Source organism: Lynx rufus, unplaced genomic scaffold, assembly GCF_022079265.1.
Source record: "Lynx rufus isolate CCGP_SWC_20201006 ecotype Redwood Valley unplaced genomic scaffold, mLynRuf1.p SCAF_30, whole genome shotgun sequence".
NCBI classification, from domain to species: Eukaryota; Metazoa; Chordata; class Mammalia; order Carnivora; family Felidae; genus Lynx; species Lynx rufus.
This window is the reverse complement of record NW_025814846.1, coordinates 595,870-616,089: the sequence shown is the minus strand read 5'-3', so window position 1 is coordinate 616,089 and position 20,220 is coordinate 595,870. Positions and strand designations below refer to the sequence as shown.

The 20,220-nt window shown below is 42.8% G+C and overlaps 2 protein-coding genes across 2 annotated transcripts; one reads left to right on the top strand and one right to left on the bottom strand.

The window, feature by feature from the left end:
• The first annotated feature begins 1,471 nt into the window (after nucleotides 1-1,471).
• PIN4 (peptidylprolyl cis/trans isomerase, NIMA-interacting 4) lies at nucleotides 1,472-12,099 on the top strand. Its single transcript, XM_047092531.1, has 4 exons — nucleotides 1,472-1,568; nucleotides 4,361-4,434; nucleotides 11,419-11,538; nucleotides 11,921-12,099. Exons 1-4 carry the CDS (start codon nucleotides 1,526-1,528, stop codon nucleotides 12,077-12,079), a joined length of 396 nt encoding a protein of 131 aa, XP_046948487.1. The 5' UTR covers nucleotides 1,472-1,525; the 3' UTR covers nucleotides 12,080-12,099.
• A 3,562-nt stretch (nucleotides 12,100-15,661) lies between these two features.
• On the bottom strand, nucleotides 15,662-19,911 carry ERCC6L (ERCC excision repair 6 like, spindle assembly checkpoint helicase). The gene has a single exon (XM_047092530.1). The coding sequence runs from the start codon at nucleotides 19,786-19,788 to the stop codon at nucleotides 16,432-16,434; it is 3,357 nt and encodes a 1,118-aa protein (XP_046948486.1). The 5' UTR covers nucleotides 19,789-19,911; the 3' UTR covers nucleotides 15,662-16,431.
• Nucleotides 19,912-20,220: the final 309 nt, after the last annotated feature.

Here is a 20,220-nt window from a genome sequence, read left to right as displayed (position 1 = left end):
CAGTTTACCACTCCCAATCCGAAACAAAGAGTGCCCAAGGTGTGGTATGTCCAGAAGTCACAGCAGTACAACAAGAGGGGGCTGCTTGTTATGTATGAGTTGGGGGTGGGCACAGTATCAAAAGTGCTTGATCCTTTGGTCTGGGCATGAAGCACCGAAGTCCAGCAAGGCTGTATCCAAACACTAAACTCTGAACTGGAGTTCTGGCTGGTAGTGGCAAGCTGGGACAGCTATCTTATGGAGCCTAAGAAAAAGGTTTGACCTTATATACAAATCAGGAGAAGAGGGGTTACAGATAAGGGAAGAAAGTGTGGGGACACAAATTCAAAACTCATTCATCTTACTCTAACATTCTATGAGTTAGTCGTTGGTTTCTGTGCTTTACAAATATAAACTTGTTTAATTCTCTTAACACCCTGTGAGTAGGTACTATTATCATCAACTCCATTTTACAGATAGTAAAACTGAGCCAAAGAAGGATGAGGTAATTTCCTCAAGGTCACAGAGCTCGTAGCTAGATGGTGGAGCAGTCTGGCAGCCAGACAGTCTGGCTCCAGAATCCATGCTTTTAAGTATTTTATACTGCACCATTACAGAAAATTTGGAAAATACACAGAAACATATACAACAACCTGTACTAGCACCACTGGTCACATTTTGCTAGGTGGTAGCCTTCCTGTCTTTTATGCATATATAATAGAGCACACTATATACTTTTTCTAAAAAATGAATCATATTCTATAGCTTGGTCTGTAACCTTCCTTAAGTCCATTTCCTGTGTCAGCTTTTCAGACAGCTTTACACTCATTATTTTAAATGGCGCATATCCTTTTGTGTGATTGAAAACATTATTTATTTAAGCAATACCCCACTGAGGAACATTTAGACCGCTTCCAATTTTTCTCCATGACAGAGTTCCTCAAGAGGCAGAGGGGTGATAGCTTTTTTTTTTTTTTAACTATCTTCTAAATCCAATCAGCTACAACTGCAGAATAAAATTTAAAAATGAAAAACCTCAAGAGAGAGCAAGGCCTATGCGTAGGAGAGAGCAGGAGGAGGGGGCAACCACCGCGGCTCTTCCTCCTTTCCCTTTGTCTGGCGGCCCCGCGGGATTGGCTAGAGCCGGCGCCAAGGAACTGCAGAGGCCCGCACCTTCCACTACGCATGCGTGGAGGAGATGGGCAGGGGAGTGAAGGAGCATGGGAGCTAGCGCAAATAATGGCGTGCGATAGAAGGAACAGCAACAACAAAAAAAACGCAAAGGCGGGGTTTCCCGCCCCTGCTTCGCCATTGGCTCCACCCCTCTAACAGAACCGAACTTCTTATTGGTCAGACATCTTCAGCTCCATTGGTCCGCGGGCCCAAGGACCGGGTCTGCCCCAAATTATGCCTGCTTCCAGGGCTACAGCAAAAACTGTCAAGTTCGATGCCGTTTTCAGGCATTTGTTTCGGACATGCCCGTGGGGCCTGAAGGGGCTTTGTCAGGCAACCGAAGCCTTTGACAGTACAGCCCCAAGATTCGAAGATGCCGCCCAAGGGAAAAAGCCGTTCCGGGAAAGGGGGGAAAGGTAGAGCGGCCAAAGCAGCCAGAGACAGTGGGATCGGATGAGGAGCGAGGGGAGGAAGCCGACCGGCGACCCCCAGGGCCCGGGACGGGGCAGTGGGTGGCCAGTGACTAAAGGATTGACCCGGAAGTGAGAAGTTGGAGACAGTGCGGACTTCTCTGGAAAGCCTTTATTGAAAACGTAGGGGAATTAGATGGTAGATAGAGGAAGACAAAGGACTAAGAGGAAGTTTTGATGGTTTCTTCAAAATGGGGAAAACTTGAGAGTGAGGCTGACGTAAAGGATCCGGTAGAGTTAGAGAGGTAAGGGGCCGGAAGGAGTGAAGTTGGAGAAAATGGGGTCTAGGACAGAGGTGGAGAAGTTGACCTTTGAATAGGAGAAAGGACACTTTATGCTCGAGGCCATAGGGAAAGAGACGAGGATGGGTGTGGTTGTAAAAATTGGGGCTACAGTGGGGAGGTGTTTATAGGATATCATGATTCATGGCCTCAATTTCTTGTTAAAGTGGAAGGCAAGGGTAATTTTTAAGACCGAGGGGCAAGGACTGAGTGAGGTTCTTAAGAGTGGTAAAGGTTTGGAGTCGTCATTGGGGGTGATGGGAAAGGGAAGGAAACACTAATAAAAGGATCAGCCCTCAAGGCTGAGAGCCTAAGGTTGAAGGCCATGAATTTGTAGAGGACACAATCTGCACAGTCTTGATTTACCTGGTAACTTGCAACTGACACAATATAAGATTGAGAAGAGCTAGGTGTAGCCTTGAGCCAAGGTTGAGGGTTTGTTGGACAATGAGAATAGAATAGCAGAACAAGTGAATTAAGGGTGACAGTGGGAACACAGATGATCGAGCATGGGGTCCAGACTGGCAGGGGAAGGAGAAATGGGTAGCCCAGGGAAACACATCAGGATAAAGGTACCGAAGTTGGGAGTGATTTCTGTGAAGTCAAAGAGCCTGTGTTGTGGGAGTGAGGCATGAGAAGGCTGGAAGAACATGAAGTTGTAGCCAGAGACTGAACTGTTCGTTCTCGGTGGCACAGTTCCATCGTGTTGTGCCCTTGGGAGCAGGTGGCCTGGAGTAGAAGGCATGGACATTGAGGAGGAGGGAGGTCCAGAAGTGTGAAGTTAGGTTGTTGGGTGATTCCTCAGCCTAGGTGGTGAGGTCATCCAAGATGATGGCAAGAGTGAGAATGGAAAGGCAGCCTGAAACTGCTGCCAGAGTCCTCAGTCAATCAAAGGGAGTGAAGTGGTGGCAGTCAGAAGATGGCAGCATCCAGCAGGGGAGAGGCTGGGATAACAGGAATGCATCATCGTTCAAGAGTGAATGTACAGCAAACCCACTTAAGAGTTTGGTGTAATAAAACTCCTTTGGCAGTAACATTTTCCTAGGCATTTGGTGATCAGCATTTTGGGTTTTCAGTTTAGTTGGACATTTATTGAACAACTGTTGTGTGCCAGGTACTGTGCTAGGCATTGGAGATACTAAGACAAGTAAGATGGAATCTCCTGATTAAAACTTTTCAGTGGTTCCCTATTGTAGGTTCCTTAGTGGGGCTCAGGCCCTCATGCCCTAACCTTCAGCCATTTCCCCAGGGCTTACTTATCTCACAGCACTCACACCTCAGACTTGGATTCATCCATAGTTTCATACACACCACGATGTTTGACCACCCTGGGGTGTCTCCTCATCCTTGTCTTTTCTTCACTTAGCTTCCGTTCATCCAGGAAACCTTTCCCGACTGGCTAAAATGGCTCTCAGTGCTTCCACAGCCTCTGTCCATAGATCACAGGTCATTCTCCTGAAATGATCTGTTTACATATCTGTCTTCCCCAGTAGAATATGAATTTCCTGAAGGAAGATACCATGGCTTGTTCATCTTTGTATGCCCAGTGTCTAATAGTTATTTAGGAAATGTTTATTGAACTGAACATTTAATCCAGCAGTAGTTCTTAGGAACATCAGCCTCTAACAGTAAGTATGCTGCCACAAACACCAAAGTTGGTGTAGTGGTGAGATGACATAATAGTAAAATGTAAGATGCTCCCTGTGGTGGTTAATCTGAATACCGACAACTTTTCTTAGTAAGGTATCAATAGGCAATGCAGGAGACTCCAGGAATTTGGACAATGAATACGTTCTTTAGCCAAATATGGGTGGTGGAAAATTTGATCTTTATTTAAAATAGATTCTTAGAGATTTTACTTATTGGAATTGTGAGTACTCAAATACATAGTTGCAGTGCTTATTAGAAATCTTACAGGAGTGGGGCGCCTGGGTCGCTCAGTCTGTTAACGTCCAACTTCGGCTCAAGTGAGGATCTTACGGTTTGTGAGTTCGAGCCCTGTGTCGGGTTCTGTGCTAACAGCTCAGAGCCTGGAGCCTGATTCAGAGTCTGTGTCTCCCCCTCTCTCTGCGCCTCCCATGCTCATGCTCTGTATCTCTCTGTCTCTCAATAATAAATAAATGTTAAAAAAAAAATCTTACAGGAGCTCAGGGATTTGCCCTTAGAAGCAGGATTTCAAATTGGGTCCAGAGAATCTGGACCAGACTTTTGGCACTCTCATTCATCCATTAGCACACTCACTTGTATATCTGTTTTCTACGAAGGGCTTATGTGGGCATGAATTTCTTGTTTTAAGAGAGGTGAGTCACAGATTAATTGTAGCTTCATGTAGTAAAGTGGCAGAGTGCCCCTTTGAAGCATGGTGCTATGACAGAAGTATCCACTCCTCTTGTATTGGACCTTTCTGTAAATGTCAAGATGCATTTTAAATGAGTACCTATGATCTCTTCTCTAAAGGGGGAGCAGCCTCTGGGAGTGACAGTTCTGACAAGAAGGCTCAGGGTCCCAAAGGTGGTGGCAATGCAGTAAAGGTGAGTTACTAGTTCCTTTTCTTTCATGTTAAATGTAAATAACATACATATACATGTGTTATTTTGGTACCCAGAAAAGGAAAAGACAGTATGCTTAACACATTCTAAGAGGCTAGCCTACTTACTACTGGGGCACCTGGGTGGCTCAGTCAGTTAAGCATCTCACTCTTCATTTCAGCTCCAGTCACGATCTCACGGTCATGATGACCAGTCGTGATCGAGCCCCTCATTGGACTCTGCACTGAAACGGTGTGGAGCCTGCTTGGGATTCTCTTTCTTTTTCTCTCTCTTCCCCTTCCCCCCCACCAAAATAAACTTAAAAAAAGAGGCTAGCCTACTACTGATAGGAAATCAAGATAACATAAAATTGGAAAATAGGGACCAGTCTCACAAAGTAATTCCATTTTATTTATTTTCTCAACTGTTCCCTCAAACATCCAGAATTTCTTCATACTTTGTATTGTTTCTTAACATGTATTAAGTTAGATCTTCCCAGTAAATGAATGAACTGTTTGTCAGAAGGAAATAATATTTAATATTTTATGTTGCTCCCCCAATTGGTAAGCTACAATCCAGGGACCTGACCATGAACATTGGGATGGGAGGCAATCACAAATAATTATTTGAAATACTTGACCTAGTACAGAGGAGTGTTATCTGCCCTGGGGAAACAGAACCTTACTACTTAGTGCTACGTAACAAGGCAGTTTCATTGTTTCAGAGTATGGGATCCGATGCTTGGGTTCATTCATTCAATAAGGATTTAGTGACATCTGCCCTGTGCCAAGCAGTGTACTGAGATGGTTTCTGTATTTAAAAACAAAAACAAAAACTGGCACCAGGGTGGCTCATTCAATTGAGCTTTCAATTTCAGCTCAGGTCACAATCTCATGGTTCATGAGTTTGAGCCCTGCGTTGAGCTCTGTGCTGACAGCTCAGAGCCTGAAACCTGCTTCAGATTCTCTGTCTCCGTCTCTCTCTCTCTGCCCCTCTCCTGCTCACACTCTGTCTATCTGTCTCTCAAAAATAAATAAACATAAGGGGCGCCTGGGTGGCTCAGTCGGTTAAGCAGCCGACTTCAGCTCAGGTCATGATCTCGCAGTCCGTGAGTTCGAGCCCCACGTCGGGCTCTGTGCTGACAGCTCAGAGCTTGGAGCATGTTTCAGATTCTGTGTCTCCCTCTCTCTGACCCTCCCCTGTTCATGCTCTGTCTCTCCCTGTCTCAAAAATAAATAAAACGTTTAAAAAAAAATTTTTTTTAATAAAAAATAAATAAATAAATAAATAAACATTAAAAAAATCTTTAAAAAATCCAGCAGGTAAGAGATGGTTTCTATTATCACAGTATACTTGGAGCAGTTAGGTAAAGATAAATTTCACTGCTGTATAATAAGTGGAGTAGTGGATTGCATCATATAAACCCAGCCATGCACATGCAGCCAAAAAAAAGAGAGAGGGAGCATAGAAATAGTGTGGGCTTTTCTACCCACTTTTCTACTCAATGACCCTATGCCCCAGAGAAAGTGAGGTAGGAGACATTAATCAGCTTCTCCATAGTAGACCTCTGTTCTCGTATGAGCATCCAGTTATGTGAAGTGGGATTCTGGTATCCAAAGAGAAGTTCTCATAAAACGTGGTCCCTAAATATAAACCAAGTACTTCATCTGGTGTTCAGCTGAAGAAGTTGTCATTGTTGCCGCAGTCTGGGGAGATAGGCTGTGTTGGGTTTGATGAGGGCTGACATGTTGGTCTCCAGTATGGTATCTTCATAAGGGATATTGTAGGGAATTTTGGCCATATGCAATTTTCACCTTATATGCTGACTTTTACAAGCACCCAACACAAGAGACTGCTCTGCTGCACATGGCTTCAAAGAGGATTCTTGCTCTTTCTGGAAAAAAAATGAGTTCAGTGTGGCTGTGCATGAGGTATGTGGAAAGAAGTGGCACATAGGAAATTTGATTAGAACTAAATTCTCTTGCTAAGCTTTTTCTTTTGAGATTATTTTATTTTATTTTTATTTTATTTTGGGAGAGAGAGCAAGCACATGAGCAGGGGAAGGGCAGAGAGAGAGGGAGACAGAGAATCCCAAGCAGGCTCTAAGCTGTCAGCACAGAGGCTGATATGTGCCTCAATCCCACAAACCGTGAGATCATGACCTGAGCCAAAATCCAGAGTTGGACACCTAACCAACTGATCAACCCAGGCACCCCATCTTTTGAGATAATTTGAGACTCACATTCCACTTGTAAGAAATGGTACATGTGCTGTTTCCTGTTTCCCCCACTGATAACATGTTACATCAAACTCTAGTACAACAGCACAACCAGGAGGTTGACATTGATCCAGTAAACATACAGAACATTTCCATCACCCCCAGAATCCCTCCTGTTGCCGTTTTATAGCCACACCCACTTTCCTCCCCCACCTTCCCTCTGTCCTTAACCCCTGGCAGCAACTGATCTGTTCTCTATTTCTGTAATTTTATAATTTCAAGAATGTTACACGAATGGAATGACACAATATGTAACCTTTTGGCTTTTTCACTGGCATAATTCTCCAGAGATTTCACCTATCAATAGTCTATTCCTTTGTATTGCTAAGTAGTGTGCCATGGAATGGGTGTGCCGTAGTATGTTTAACTGTTCACCTACTAGAGGACATCTGAGTTATTTCTGGTGTTTGGAAAGGTCCCAGTAGGAAGGGAACCCTGGAACCCTCCAGCCTTTTAGGGGCTAGGCTCCTTCCACATCCTGCCATCCTGCTTTCAACCCCACTCCTGAGCCTACACCCTGCCCTGTGTCTCTAGAGCTGTCCGGATTCTGAAATCCACCTGCCAACCACAGCTTCCCTCCTTCCCCTTTGCTTACTGCCTCCCCCAGTCTTGTTCTGTTCTTCTGTGCACATGTACCTCTAGCCCTCGAGCCTGCCTGTTCTTCCCACCGTCTCCCGGCTTCGTGTCTGTTTTGCAAGCCCTGTATGTTCTGTAGGCTGGAAATTAGATCAGAGAGCTTGACCACTGGATGTCGGAGCCCCGACTCTTCCTTTTGGTCAGCTGTTGCATCCACCTGCCAGACTACCAACTCCAGATCATCCAGTAGTCTACTTCCTTTACATTAAAATTTTAATGTTTGTTTATTTTTGAGAGAGAGAGACAAGGAGAGGGATGGAGGGGGTGCGGACAGAGAATCCAAAGCAGGCTCTGTGCTGACAGCAGCATGCCCAATGAGGGGCTTGAACTCATGAACTGTGAAATCATGACCTGAGCCGAAGCCAGAAACTTAACTGACTAAGCCACCCAGGCGCCCCTACTTCCTTTACATTTAAACCTAGAACTGCTGGGCCCTGCTGGAGAGTCACACAGCCTTGGGAATTGGGACCACTAATTCCTGGTCTCTAACCTTAGCTAGGCTCTCAGTACTACTCAGCAGTCCTCTGCCACTCACTTCAAGCCATCCACCACCCTGCTCCAGTCCGTCAGTAGATAACTTCGTCCATTGTTTCTCAATCCTGCTTTACATCAGATTCGCCTAGATAGCTTCTCAAACTACCAATGTCCTGGACCTTGGTGGATTTTTTGTTTATCTTTTGAAAAATTTTTTTAATGTTTATTTATTTTTGAGAGAGAGTGAGAGAGAGAGAGCATGAGTGAGGGAGGGGCATAGAGAGAGGGAGACACAGAATCTGAAGCAGGCTTCAGGCTCTGAGCTGTCGGCGTAGAGCCTGATCAGGGCTGGAACTCAAAAGCCATGAGATCATGACCTGAGCCAAAGTCGGATGCTCAACCTACTGAGCCACCCAGGTGCCCCTCAAAAGCACTGAGGACGATTCTGAAATACTGCCAGGGTTGACAAACACTGACCCAGTGTCACAGGGTTGGTGTGAGGATTTCATGAGAGAAGTGCTTAGCACATGCCTAGCAAATAATAACTTTTAAATATTGTTAAATTTTCAGAAGAAAATGGAAACCTGATCTATTGTGAGGAACTCATTGGCTTTCTGGCCCCCTCTCCAACAAAGTTCACTTCACCCACATCTCCTTTCTCTGTCTTCTCATCTTTCTTTCTTTAAGACTAATAAGTTTTTCAAGCAGGGCTCTGAGTACTAGGCCTTATCCTGCATTATGTCCACCCTGTTTCTTTGCTCTGTCTTCAACCTTTCCCTCTTTACTGCATCTTTCCCTTCATTCTGAGACCTCTGCCCAGGGACCTTTAAAATACGTACATGTTGGGCTGCCTGGGTGGCTCAGTCGGTTAAGCGTCCGACTTCGGCTCAGGTCATGATCTCACAGTCCTTGAGTTCGAGCCCTGCGTTGGGCTCTGTGCTGGAGCCTGCTTTGGGTTCTGTGTCTCCCTCTCTCTTTGCCCTCCCCCAGTTGTGCTCTGTCTCTCTCCCTCTCTCTCTCTCAAAATTAAACATTTAAAAAAATTTTTAAAAAGCAAATAAAATATAAAAAACAATAAAAAATAAAAATAACATACATACATGTCTGTGACCATTTTCTTCTGATAAGAGCCCTTTCTCTTTTTCTACCTCAGCTGGGGGAGTACCCCACACGGATTTCCTTCCTGCCTCCTATCCCTCCCTCTGTCTGCCCTCCACTATCTGGCTTCTGCAGTTTCTACTCTTCTGAAACTGCTTTTGCTAAGGTCATCAATCACTCATTACTAAATTGGTTGTACTTTTTACCTGATCACTGCCGCATTTAAGCCTGTTGACCATTTCCTCCTTGAAACTTTCTTTTGGCTTGGTTTCTATTAACACACCTTTCCTACCTTTCTGGCCTTTCTTTTTGTATTATGGTTATTGAGCTTTTTCCTTGCTTATTGCTTAAACATCAGTGTTCTCCAAGGATGTCTTTAACCTACATTTCTCCTATTCTCATTCTACGTAACCTCCCTGGGCAATCTCATCACCTCCCATAGTGTCAACTGCTACCTCTGTGCTAATCACTCCCAAATTCTCTGTGGGTTGGCTCTCTTGTTTTAAGTTTATTCATTTATTTAAAGAGAGAGTGAGAATGCACAGGAAAGGCAGAGAGAAAATCCCAAGCAGGCTCTGCACTGTCAGTGCAGAGCCTGAAGCGGGGCTCAAACCCACAAACAGCGAGATCATGACCTGAGCCAAAATCAAGAGTCGGACACTCAACCAACTGAGCTACCCAGGCGCCCCAGGGTTGGCTGTCTTCTAAGATGCCAGTCTTACACAGTTGCCATTTGGTCACATTGCAAACCCCACAGGTACTACAGACTCATTATGTGTAACCTGTCAGACTGTCCAGACCAAAATACTTGTTTATTCATGTATAAAGTGCTGGGTGGTCTCCCCTTTCTGTGATCATGAATGCTGTAATTCAGTTCCCAGTAATTGTACCAGAAGGTTGCTTTGTGAGTGTAGAAGCATAAAGAGGGGGGCATTCTAGGAGCTGTTTTGGCCAGGCCAACTTGAGGTCTTGATGAACTGTCCTTGTTTCCCAACATGTATCTCTAGTGTCCAGATTGTTCCTGTCTGCCCAGGACAGTACATTCTGTACATCCTGTACATTCTATATAAGTTTGCCTCTCTGAGCCCTGCTTTTTGACACATTCTTTCCTTTGCTATCTATGTTCCTATCTCCTGTGTAGCTCTTCCATTGGGAAGTTATTCCTGTGGGCCTAGAATCCCTTTGCCCCCAATTGCAATAGTTGAACCCTGAAGACAACCTTGATTTGCTTGTCTCCATTTATAAGGGAGACACCTTTAGCCCCCATCCCAGTGTATCACTTACAATATGAAACAATGGATTGTGTTTGAGAAATTGGAAATCCTGCAAAATGGCTACCCTGACAAAACCAGTTTTCAAGATGGAGTGATTTTAATAAAAACACATGGCTTTATGTAAACATAGGTCAAACTTGAATACTTCTATAGGAATGAGTATTCTTAATCAACATACGATACTTTTTCAAAGTGTTGAATTGTGAGGAGGCTTTATACCTTGGGCCTTTTCTCATAAAAAATATTTCCTAGTGGGTTTTTAAATATCATCCCCACTGTGATGAAATAACAGCTAACCTTTATTGAATACTGACTGCATCACCTCAGTCTTCACAACCCTATGAGAACACATAAGTACTATTATTATCTCAGTGCACAAAGGGGGAAACACTTAGAGGTTTAAGAAAATGCCTACAATTGGGGCACCTGGGTGGTTCAGTCAGTTAAGTGTCTAACTTCCGCTCAGGTCATGATCTCACAGTTTGTGGGTTCAAGCCCCACATTAGGCTCTGTGCTGATGGCCTAGAACCTAGAACCTGCTTTGGATTCTGTGTCTCCCTCTCTTTCTGCCCCTCCCCCACTTGTGCTCTGTCTCTCAAAAATAAATAAATGTTAAAATTTTTTTAAAAAGAAAAAGAAAATGCCTGCAATTGTACAGCAGAGGTGGGATTTGACTCAAGGGCCTAAGCTTTCAACCATTCTGTTTTCTCTTCCTGTTATCATTGAAGTACATGGTTAAGATGGTAGCTTCCCACAGCCAGGTGCCCATTTTCCATCTAAATCAGATTTCTGAGGGGTGCCTGAGCTCAGTCAGTTAAGCGTCCGATTTCTCCTCAGGTCATGATCTCACAGTTTGTGAGTTCAAGCCCCGTGTCAGGCTCTGTGCTGACAGCTCGGAGCCTGGAGCCTGCTTCAGATTCTGTGTCTCCCTCTCTCTGCCCCTCCCCTACATGCACTCACTCGCTCTCTCTCAAATATAAACACTGAAAAATTTTTTTAGTAAAAAAAATTTTTAAATTAATTTAAAAAAAAATCAGAGTTCTGAGATAGTGTCTTGACGTGGGAAACGAGCTTGTGGCCATTGCCAACTGAGCAGACTTCAGGGTTTTGTTGCCGTAACCTGATCTATTTTTTCACTACTGGGGGTAATACAGCATGACTGCTGTACTGTGAGAAAAGGAATTGTTTGTGTCTCTCAAATTATGTGACCATACTTTTTCCTTGTAGGTCAGACACATTCTGTGTGAAAAACATGGGAAAATCATGGAAGCCATGGAAAAGTTGAAGTCTGGAATGAGATTCAATGAAGTGGCCATACAGTATAGTGAAGATAAAGCCAGGCAAGGGGTATGGTGTTGTTTTCATTTATCCCCCATGGAGGACACACAGTGGTAGGGGTTATTTCTATGTTCTGCCTTTAATTTTAGCCATATCTTGGTTTAAAGATCTTAAAAGCAGAAATGTACAGTTGCGTACAGGGCACCTGTTGTCTAAGACTAGGCACGGCCAAACTCGCACAGCTGAGACACCTGGCAGCATTGTGAGTGCTTATGTGTTCAGTCCAGGGTTGGATCTCTTTCACCCATTTGTCCTTGTCAAGCCCACTTCTTTACAGCCCAGGCAAATAAAACTAGGAACCTTAGCATTTGTGTTGGGAAATTCTCAAGCTACTGTAGAACTGTTTCCTCTGGAGGGCCACCTGACGTCACATATCTTTTGGGTTTTTCAGGGTGACTTGGGTTGGATGACCAGAGGTACCATGGTGGGACCATTTCAAGAAGCAGCATTTGCCTTGCCCATAAGTGGGCTGGATAAGCCTGTGTTTACAGACCCTCCGGTTAAGACAAAATTTGGATATCATATTATTATGGTTGAAGGGAGAAAATAAAATTGTATGGAAGACTGACAGTGTTTTATACAATTCTGTTTCTTTTTTTAAAAAAAATTTTGATGTTTTTATTTATTTCTGAGACAGAGAGAGACAGAGCATGAGCAGGGGAGGGGCAGAGAGAGAGGGAGACACAGAATCTGAAGCGGGCTCCAGACTCTGAGTTGTTGGCACAGAGCCTGACGTGGGGCTCGAACTCATGAGCTGTGAGATCTTGACCTGAGCTGAAGTCGGACGCCCAACCGACTGAGCCACCCAGGTGCCCCTGTTTATTTCTTTAAAAGGTGTTGAGTAATCCTTGTATTTTATGAACTCTGTCATTGTGGGTTTGTAGGCACAAAATGAGGTGGGGAAAAGTTAGTGTGCACACTATAGTGGGTATTCAGTCAGCTGTTCTCAAAGATAAGTCAAGCAAGGGCACCCGGCTGGCTCAGTCGGTAGAGCATGCAACTCTTGATCTTGGGATTGTGAGTTTGAGCCCCACATTGGGTGTAAAGTTTACGTAATTAAAAAAAAAAAGAGAAGTCAAGCAGACTCCTTTTAACCTGAAGTCTCTTTTCCCTGAGAACTACTGTCTGTGATTCTCAGTATACCCCGTAAGTTAATTTAAAAATCATTTCTAGGGGAGCCAAATACCTAGTTCACACTATTCACACATTGAGTTGGACATCAAATAGATGGATTAGCATATGAAAATCCTAAAATAAGCAATAGGCAACACTTGTTTTGTAAGTTAGCCAACTTTGATCTGCCAGGACAGTTATTAGCTCCAGTGTCTTAATATAATATGCTGTACATAAAGGCCATTCAACATGAACTCTTTTTTTTTTGTGAACTCTTCTTTTTAAATAAACATTTATTGCAGGCAAAAAGGCACTCAGTTCTTCTACCAGTTGTTTGTACTAGACTAAGCAGCCAATGTTTTGTGTATCTGCATTTTTTATTTCACATTCCCATATTTATAACATACAAAAATGTATAAAGAATTATAAATACTGTACTGCTTCAAAAATAAAACTTTGCCAACATAACCACATGATTCTTAACAGTGATTCTTTTAACACACTGTGTTCTTGCTCAGCTGCATTTGACATAGAAGTTTCTTATTTTAGAGGAGTTTCTGGGCATCTCAGCAGGTAAGTCCTCCAGATTTTCCCCACTGAGCAGACTAACGGATGCCCCATTCCCTCAGATACATAGATATACCAGTATGTATTGAGAGATGTTCGAAATAGTAGGCCTAAGATGAAACTTCTAAAAACCCCACTCAAAACAATGTGTCTAAATAAGGGCTATAAATTTGGAAAATCTTGAAGAAAATTCTGAAAAGCTTTATATGCATGAGACACTACCTAGTTAGCATCATTTGCTCAGGACATTGGCTTACCCAGGATACTGACTGAATGCCTTTTGCAGGGTGTCACCCACAAAGTAAAACGTGCTGGAAAGGTGGAGTAGGAAAAGCAAACTTAGAGATGCCTGGGTAGCTCAGTCGGTTAGGCGTCTAACTTTGGCTCAGGTCATGATCTCACAATCTAGGAGTTCCAGCCCCACGTCAGACTCTGTGCTGGCAGCTCAGAGCCTGGAGCCTGCTATGCATTCTGTGTCTCCCTCTCTCTCTGCCCCCCCCCCCCCCGCCTGCTCACGCTGTCTCAAAAATAAACATTAAAAAAATAAAAAATAAAAAGCAAACTAACTTGTGGCATGGAAAGAGAAAGCAGTGGTAGCTACCTTGTGAGAAAGCAGAGCAAGAATGGGTCTCTGACACCAAGCGACCCTTTGGGAAGTTAACTTTGAACTGGCAACTAAAGTTCTAAAGGAGTTGATAAATGAGAAAACTAAGGATTTATACCGACTTATACATATTATAGCACATGCCTTCAATTCTGCTTTGAAATTACATCTTTTTCATTAAGTTCAATGCTTAATGAACCAACTTCATTCAGAGTAAAATAACTGCAAATTAAAACCAAAATGAGATCTTGCTTTTTACCTATCAGATTGGCAAAGTTCAAAACATTTAACATATTGTTGGTAAGGGTATGAAGAAACAGGTATCCATTAATGGTAGAAATGTACATTATTATAGCCTCTATCGAGAAAATTTGGCAATACCTATCAATATTATAGATACAGGGGCGCCTGGGTGGCTGTCGGTTGAGCGTCTGACTCTTGATTTCGGCTCAGGTCATGATTTCACAGTTTGAGTTTGAGTGCCGCATTGGGCCCCACACTGACTGTGCAGAGGCTGCTTAAGATTCTCTCCCAAAAGAAAAAAAAAAGAAAAATTACAAATATACCCTTGCACCCAGCAGTTCCATTTCTAGGAATTTATCCCATAGATATAATACATGTGTAAAAGGTACAAGGATATTATTCATCACAGTGTCAGTTGGAAATAAACAGACTATCCATCAATAAATGATGGTGTATCCATTCAATAAAATATCATACAGCTGTGTTAAAATTAAAAACTGGTGCAGAACAGCATATATAACATACTATCATTTGGGTAAGAACATAGATATACAAACATATACTTGTGCTTGTACATATATACTGTCCTTGGGAATGGTAATCCAGAACTGGGGGCAGGGCAGGTTAGAGACTTTATTTCATACCCTTAGATCAGGGGGTCTTAATCTGTTCTGTGCCATGGAGTCCTTTAGCAGTTTGCCCAAGTCTATGGATCCCTTCTAAGTTGCTTTTATTTTTTTTAAGTTTATTTATTTTGAGAGAGAATCCCAAGCAGGCTCCATGCTGTCAGCACAGAGCCTGACACAGGGCTCAATCTCACAAACTGTGAGATCATAATCGAACCAAGATCAAGAGTCGGACTGGACCGTTTAACCAACTAAGCCACCTAGGCGCCCCTACCTGTAGTTTTTTAAATTGTTTTATATACAATATGTAGATTTCAATTATATATATTTCATATTTTCTTGAGTTCTGTGTGCTGTTCTAATTATTGAACCTGAAGGTGCAGTCATAGGAATCCTCAATTTGTAGCCAATTTGGACAGAAGTGTGGATAACATGGGGGCCCAATACTAGCAATTGTCAACCGAAGTGAGGGCAGTTTTATGGGAGTGAGCACTTGAACCTGTGGAGTCTGACTGGAACTCCAGGTAGTATCAGAACTGACTTGAATTGTAGGACACTCCATGGATATCTGCCAAAAACTGGAGGACTGGTGTGGAAAACCTCTGCACATTTGGGGTCAGAAGTGTTGTCAGTAAAAACATCTCAGTATATTCAGTGAAGCAAAGACAGTTTATTATGGTAACTTTTCACCAAGTAACACATGGTTTAAAAAACTCCATTTCACTCCCTACTGTGTGATCTTGGGCAGGTCACAGCCTCATTGAGCCTTAGTTTCCTCAACTAAAATAAAGTAAATGCCACCCTCAACCTCAAAGGATTATGGTAAGGATTAAACAAGGAACCTATGCAGAATACCCAATACAGAGCAGGTACTTCATAAAAGCTAGTTCCACTTCTCAAGTGCAGAGTTCTGTATTGTACTTTGTTTCTGAGAAGCAACTGAACTCCTTTTCAGTCTACCACCCAAAGATCCGCTATGCTGACCTGTATCAGAATGCAGTGGGAGGTGAGTGAAGAATGGCTAAGTTGTTGACAAAGTGACTCCGGAGTCAGGAGCCAGTGATAAAGAAGCCTGGCACCAGGTACCTTATCCCGGCCTTCTGCTGGAGTGAGCTGAGGACACAAAATAGCATGTTAATAAGCAGGTCACAGATTCAGAATTCCAATAAGCTCCTGATTAAACTAATGTGCTTCCATATGCATTTGCCAGTGTCATCTCAGTGAAAGAAAGCAAATGGAGAAGAAAACACTGAGAAAAGTGACTTTATTTTCTTACCTGAAGTGTGATATACAGAAATGGTCATTTCCAGAATGAAATGAAGAGTGGCAAGAATAATTTCACAAAAACATTTCTAGAAATCACATAGTTCTACTAAGTTGACAGAGCATGCCACCACACTGAGCGTGGAGCCTGTTTAAGATTCTCTCTCTCCCTCTGCCCTCTCATGGACTCACGCCCTCACTTGCTGTCTAAAAACAAAGTTTATAGAGCATGCCTAAAAGAAAAATATAAGCCTATTCAAGTAAAGAAATATTAACCTAGTGTTCAGAATATCAGAATATATGTACAGGGGAGGGGGACAGGAAGGAATAGGGAGTAAATGCAGAATTTACAAAATAGTTAAAACCAAAACCTTGCTTTTTGAGATCTCTCACCTTAAGCCTAAATGCTTCATGCTCCCAAAGAATCCAGTTACAGGAACGAATTCATACTCAGTGTCTCATTTTAACAATAAACAGGTTATAGTCTTAAGGTTTATTAAGCTGCTTATACAAACTTAAAGTCATGAGCATGACTTCAGGATCGGCGCTTTTTATGTCAAGTGCTTTAACGAAGCAGTTTAAGGCCTCCTGTATTTTCCCACACTCTTTCAGTTCTTTTCCACGAATTACAAGGGTCTCATAGTCATTCACAGCCTCCACTGCCTCATCCCGGGGAGAATCAACCAACTGTCTGCCAGACAAAGAGGTCTGTCGTGGGTTGCCAGGAGAGGTCTCTTGAGCCAAAGCATGAGGCTCAGGTGTCATTAACTTATTTTCTGAAGGCAGCGCTTTGCCAGGAGGGTCTTCTGTCCACTCTGAGACTTCACCACTGCTTTCCTCGGCTCCTTCCTCCAGGTAATCTTCAGCAACCTCTGCTTCACTGCTGTTGTCAAGTCTTTCCTCCATATCCTCCACGTGGTCTAAAACCACATTAACAAGAGACCTCCTAGAAGCCAGGGATCTTCTAGAGGTTACAGACTTATTTATACTATCAGCCATTTTCAGTGAAAAGAACATTCCTGGCGGACTGATGTCACTTTTGGGAGTGGAAGCATCAAACTGTTTTACAGATAACAACTGAAAGGGAGGTGTGTTGAATGGATCTGTGCTTGAAGTATCTTTAAAAGTGTCATCTTCATCTTCACCATCTGAAACGATCCTTCTAGCTTTCCTTCTGACTTTCACATTAACTATTACTTCTTCTGGCCCATCGTTTGTCTCAGGAAGATCCATACTGAGATGGGCTTTGCCATGCTCGACCTCTGCTTCAGAATTAGCTGCAGCACTGCACAGGCTATTTTCATTCTCAACATGCTGCAAAGACTGCCTGGAAAGATCTTGTCCATTGTCTGCAGCAGAGTCTTCCAAGAAAAGATTGAAATCACATGCATACTGTGATGAGGATGCTGAAGGTTCCTCTTCCAACTTGGCCTCACTGCCTTGAGCATCCTGTAGTGCACCGTGGGATGCTGACACGTCATCATCAGCTATTTGAATTACAGATGTGCTTGACTCTGTATTTTGATTTGCGCTGGTCATGAGACTCATGGGCCAGGGACTGCAGTGAAGTAAAATCTCATTGTCCTTCAGTTGATCTAGATGTGGCCCAAGATCAGCTCTGACCAATTTGCTAAGTGAATAATTAAAATTTCCCAGAGGGTCCTCTTGCGGTGCCTCCTGTGTAGGCCCCTCTTGCAATGTCTCTTTCTGTATAGCCATTCCCATGGGGTCAGTACAAATTTCGTCCACACTTCCACACCACTTGGGCAAAGTAGCCACAGAGTCAGCATCAAATGTGCTTTCGCATGGGTGACTACCATCTTGTAAGACGGTAACATTCATCTTTACATTGGAGAGATCTTGATTCCCATGCTCTTCAGGCAGATCATCAATGATTATACTTGCCATTTGGGAACGGATTTCTTCTTCCTGGGTTAGAAGTGGTGAAGGCCAAGGCTGCGGTTTCCTTGATTCAGGGCATTTCTTCTTTGTTTGAGAAGGAAATATAGGTTCTTGCTGCCAGATCCCCTCATTTTCAGTCCTTTGTCTTTCCACTAAAAGCTCTGTATTTTGAGATTCTAATTCAACAAGGAATTGAGCTTTCTGAACCCTTTGCTGAATATAGTGAGATTCTTCGATCACATCAAACTCTTCTTTAACAGACAGATCACGTGTGTACATCAAATCATGGTCTGAGATTCCAGCTATCCCCAAAGAGTGCAGGTAGGCAATGTGTTCATCTAGTTTCTTATCAGATCTCCTCTGAGCAGCGTGCAAAGACTGAAGCTGCAGCTGGGTTGCAGAGTTCTGAAAATCCTCAATTGTAAAGAGCTCTCTTAATTCTTGTTTAGTAAAATAACGGAAAGGGTTCTTATCGCCAGTAGTTTGTCTTATTAAGGAGTCCTTGAAAACCTGTCTTCTGTAGATTTTTTCCTCTACAGTCCCACAAGTGATCAGCCTATAAACTACAACATTTTCTTTTTGTCCAATTCGGTAAACTCTATCCACAGCTTGGGCATCAGTTGCAGGATTCCAGCTAGGGTCAAAAATGACCACTCTAGTTGCTGCAGTTAATGTTAAGCCAACACCACCTATTTGAGTGGTAAGCAGAAAAACAGAGTAATCTTTATTTTGCTGGAATAAGTTAATTCTTTTTTCTCGTTCCACAAGATGAGTAATTGTTCCATCGATTCGCAAAATCTTAAAGTGCCGATTCTTTAAGAGGCATTCGATGATGTTTAGAATTTGTCTTGACTGAGAAAACACCAGAGTCTGATGCCCTTCATCTCGCAATCTCTCAAGCAGCTCTATTAGAAATAGCATTTTTCCAGATTCTGCCATCAGTGTATCATCAGTTATTTGATCAATCTGGTCCACATCTGAGGAATCTTCCCCTTCATTTTCACCTGGAACAGAGAATTTCACAGACCCTAAATTCAACAAAAGACAAGCCCGTGCAGATAGCAGCCTAGGATGATCACACAGCTTCTTTAAGACACCTAGCTCAGCCAAAGGTGAGCGTGTCTCCATCAACAACTCCTTGATATGATCTAGAGACACAAATTTCCTGTATATTTCTTCTTGTAAAGGCACAAGACGTATCCAAATAATAAAATCATTTTTCCTGGAAAGGGAAGGCATTTCACAAATGGCATCAACATCTAGATTCTTTTCGCGAAGTCTAACCTCTGGGTTGCTTGACTTTTTCTTTTGTACCTCCTCTTTCGTCCTCCTGAGGAAATAGGGTTTTATGATTGTCATTAAGTTTTCAGATATTTTAAATCCCAAGGCTTTTTCCCCTTGGGTAGCATCCTTCTCTCTTGCTCTAGTAATAGGATTTTCATACTCCATTTTGAAAGTTTTTAATGTTCCTAGCAGGGACCCTTGACAAGCAAAATCAAACAGGGACCATAGTTCTTGTAAATTATTCTGGATTGGGGTTCCTGTGAGGAGGATGCGATTACGGGTAGGGATAGCCCGAGCACATATTGCTGACTTAGTAGATGAGCTTTTTATTTTATGTGCTTCATCAAGGATGACATAGTCCCACACAAACTCTTGGCCGTTCAAGCTTGAAAGCTGTTGCCAATTATTGATTAACATTTGGTACGTAGTGATAATGACACCATTCCTTTGCTGAATCCGATTGAGGTTTCTGGTACGTTCATTCTTACTAGGACCGTGAAAGGTTTTCACTCTCATTCCTGGAGTCCACTTAACAAATTCTTTTATCCACGTGCTAATGAGATTGGTTGGCATGATCAGCAGCACATGATTCACGAGTGTGGCATCAAACATACCAGAAAGGAAAGCGATGATCTGCACAGTCTTCCCTAATCCCATATCGTCTGCCAAGATGCCACCTTTTCTTCCATCCCTATATAGGCTATAGAGGAAAGCTACACCTTCCTTCTGGTGCTCAAATAGTTGGTTGTGAAGCTCTTGATAGAGCAGCAGGCCAGAGTTGCACACATCTGTGAATTCATCATCTCTGTGTTCTGCCAACTCCTCCAAGGCTTCCTGTATTTTTTGGATTCTGCTCATCACCTTTTCATTGGGAAAAATGTCCTTTGCCAAATTAAAAAGTTTAAATGCTTCTTCCAGATCTCCATTCTTAGTTGCTTCTTTGGCCTCTTTCACGTATCTGTAAAAAAAAAAATATATATATATATAGATAGATAGATAGACAGATATAGATAGAGAAGATTAGAAAAGAAGGAAACAGATTGAACATTCAATCTGAGAACATGTTAGAGTCCATTTTGGAAACTAAAC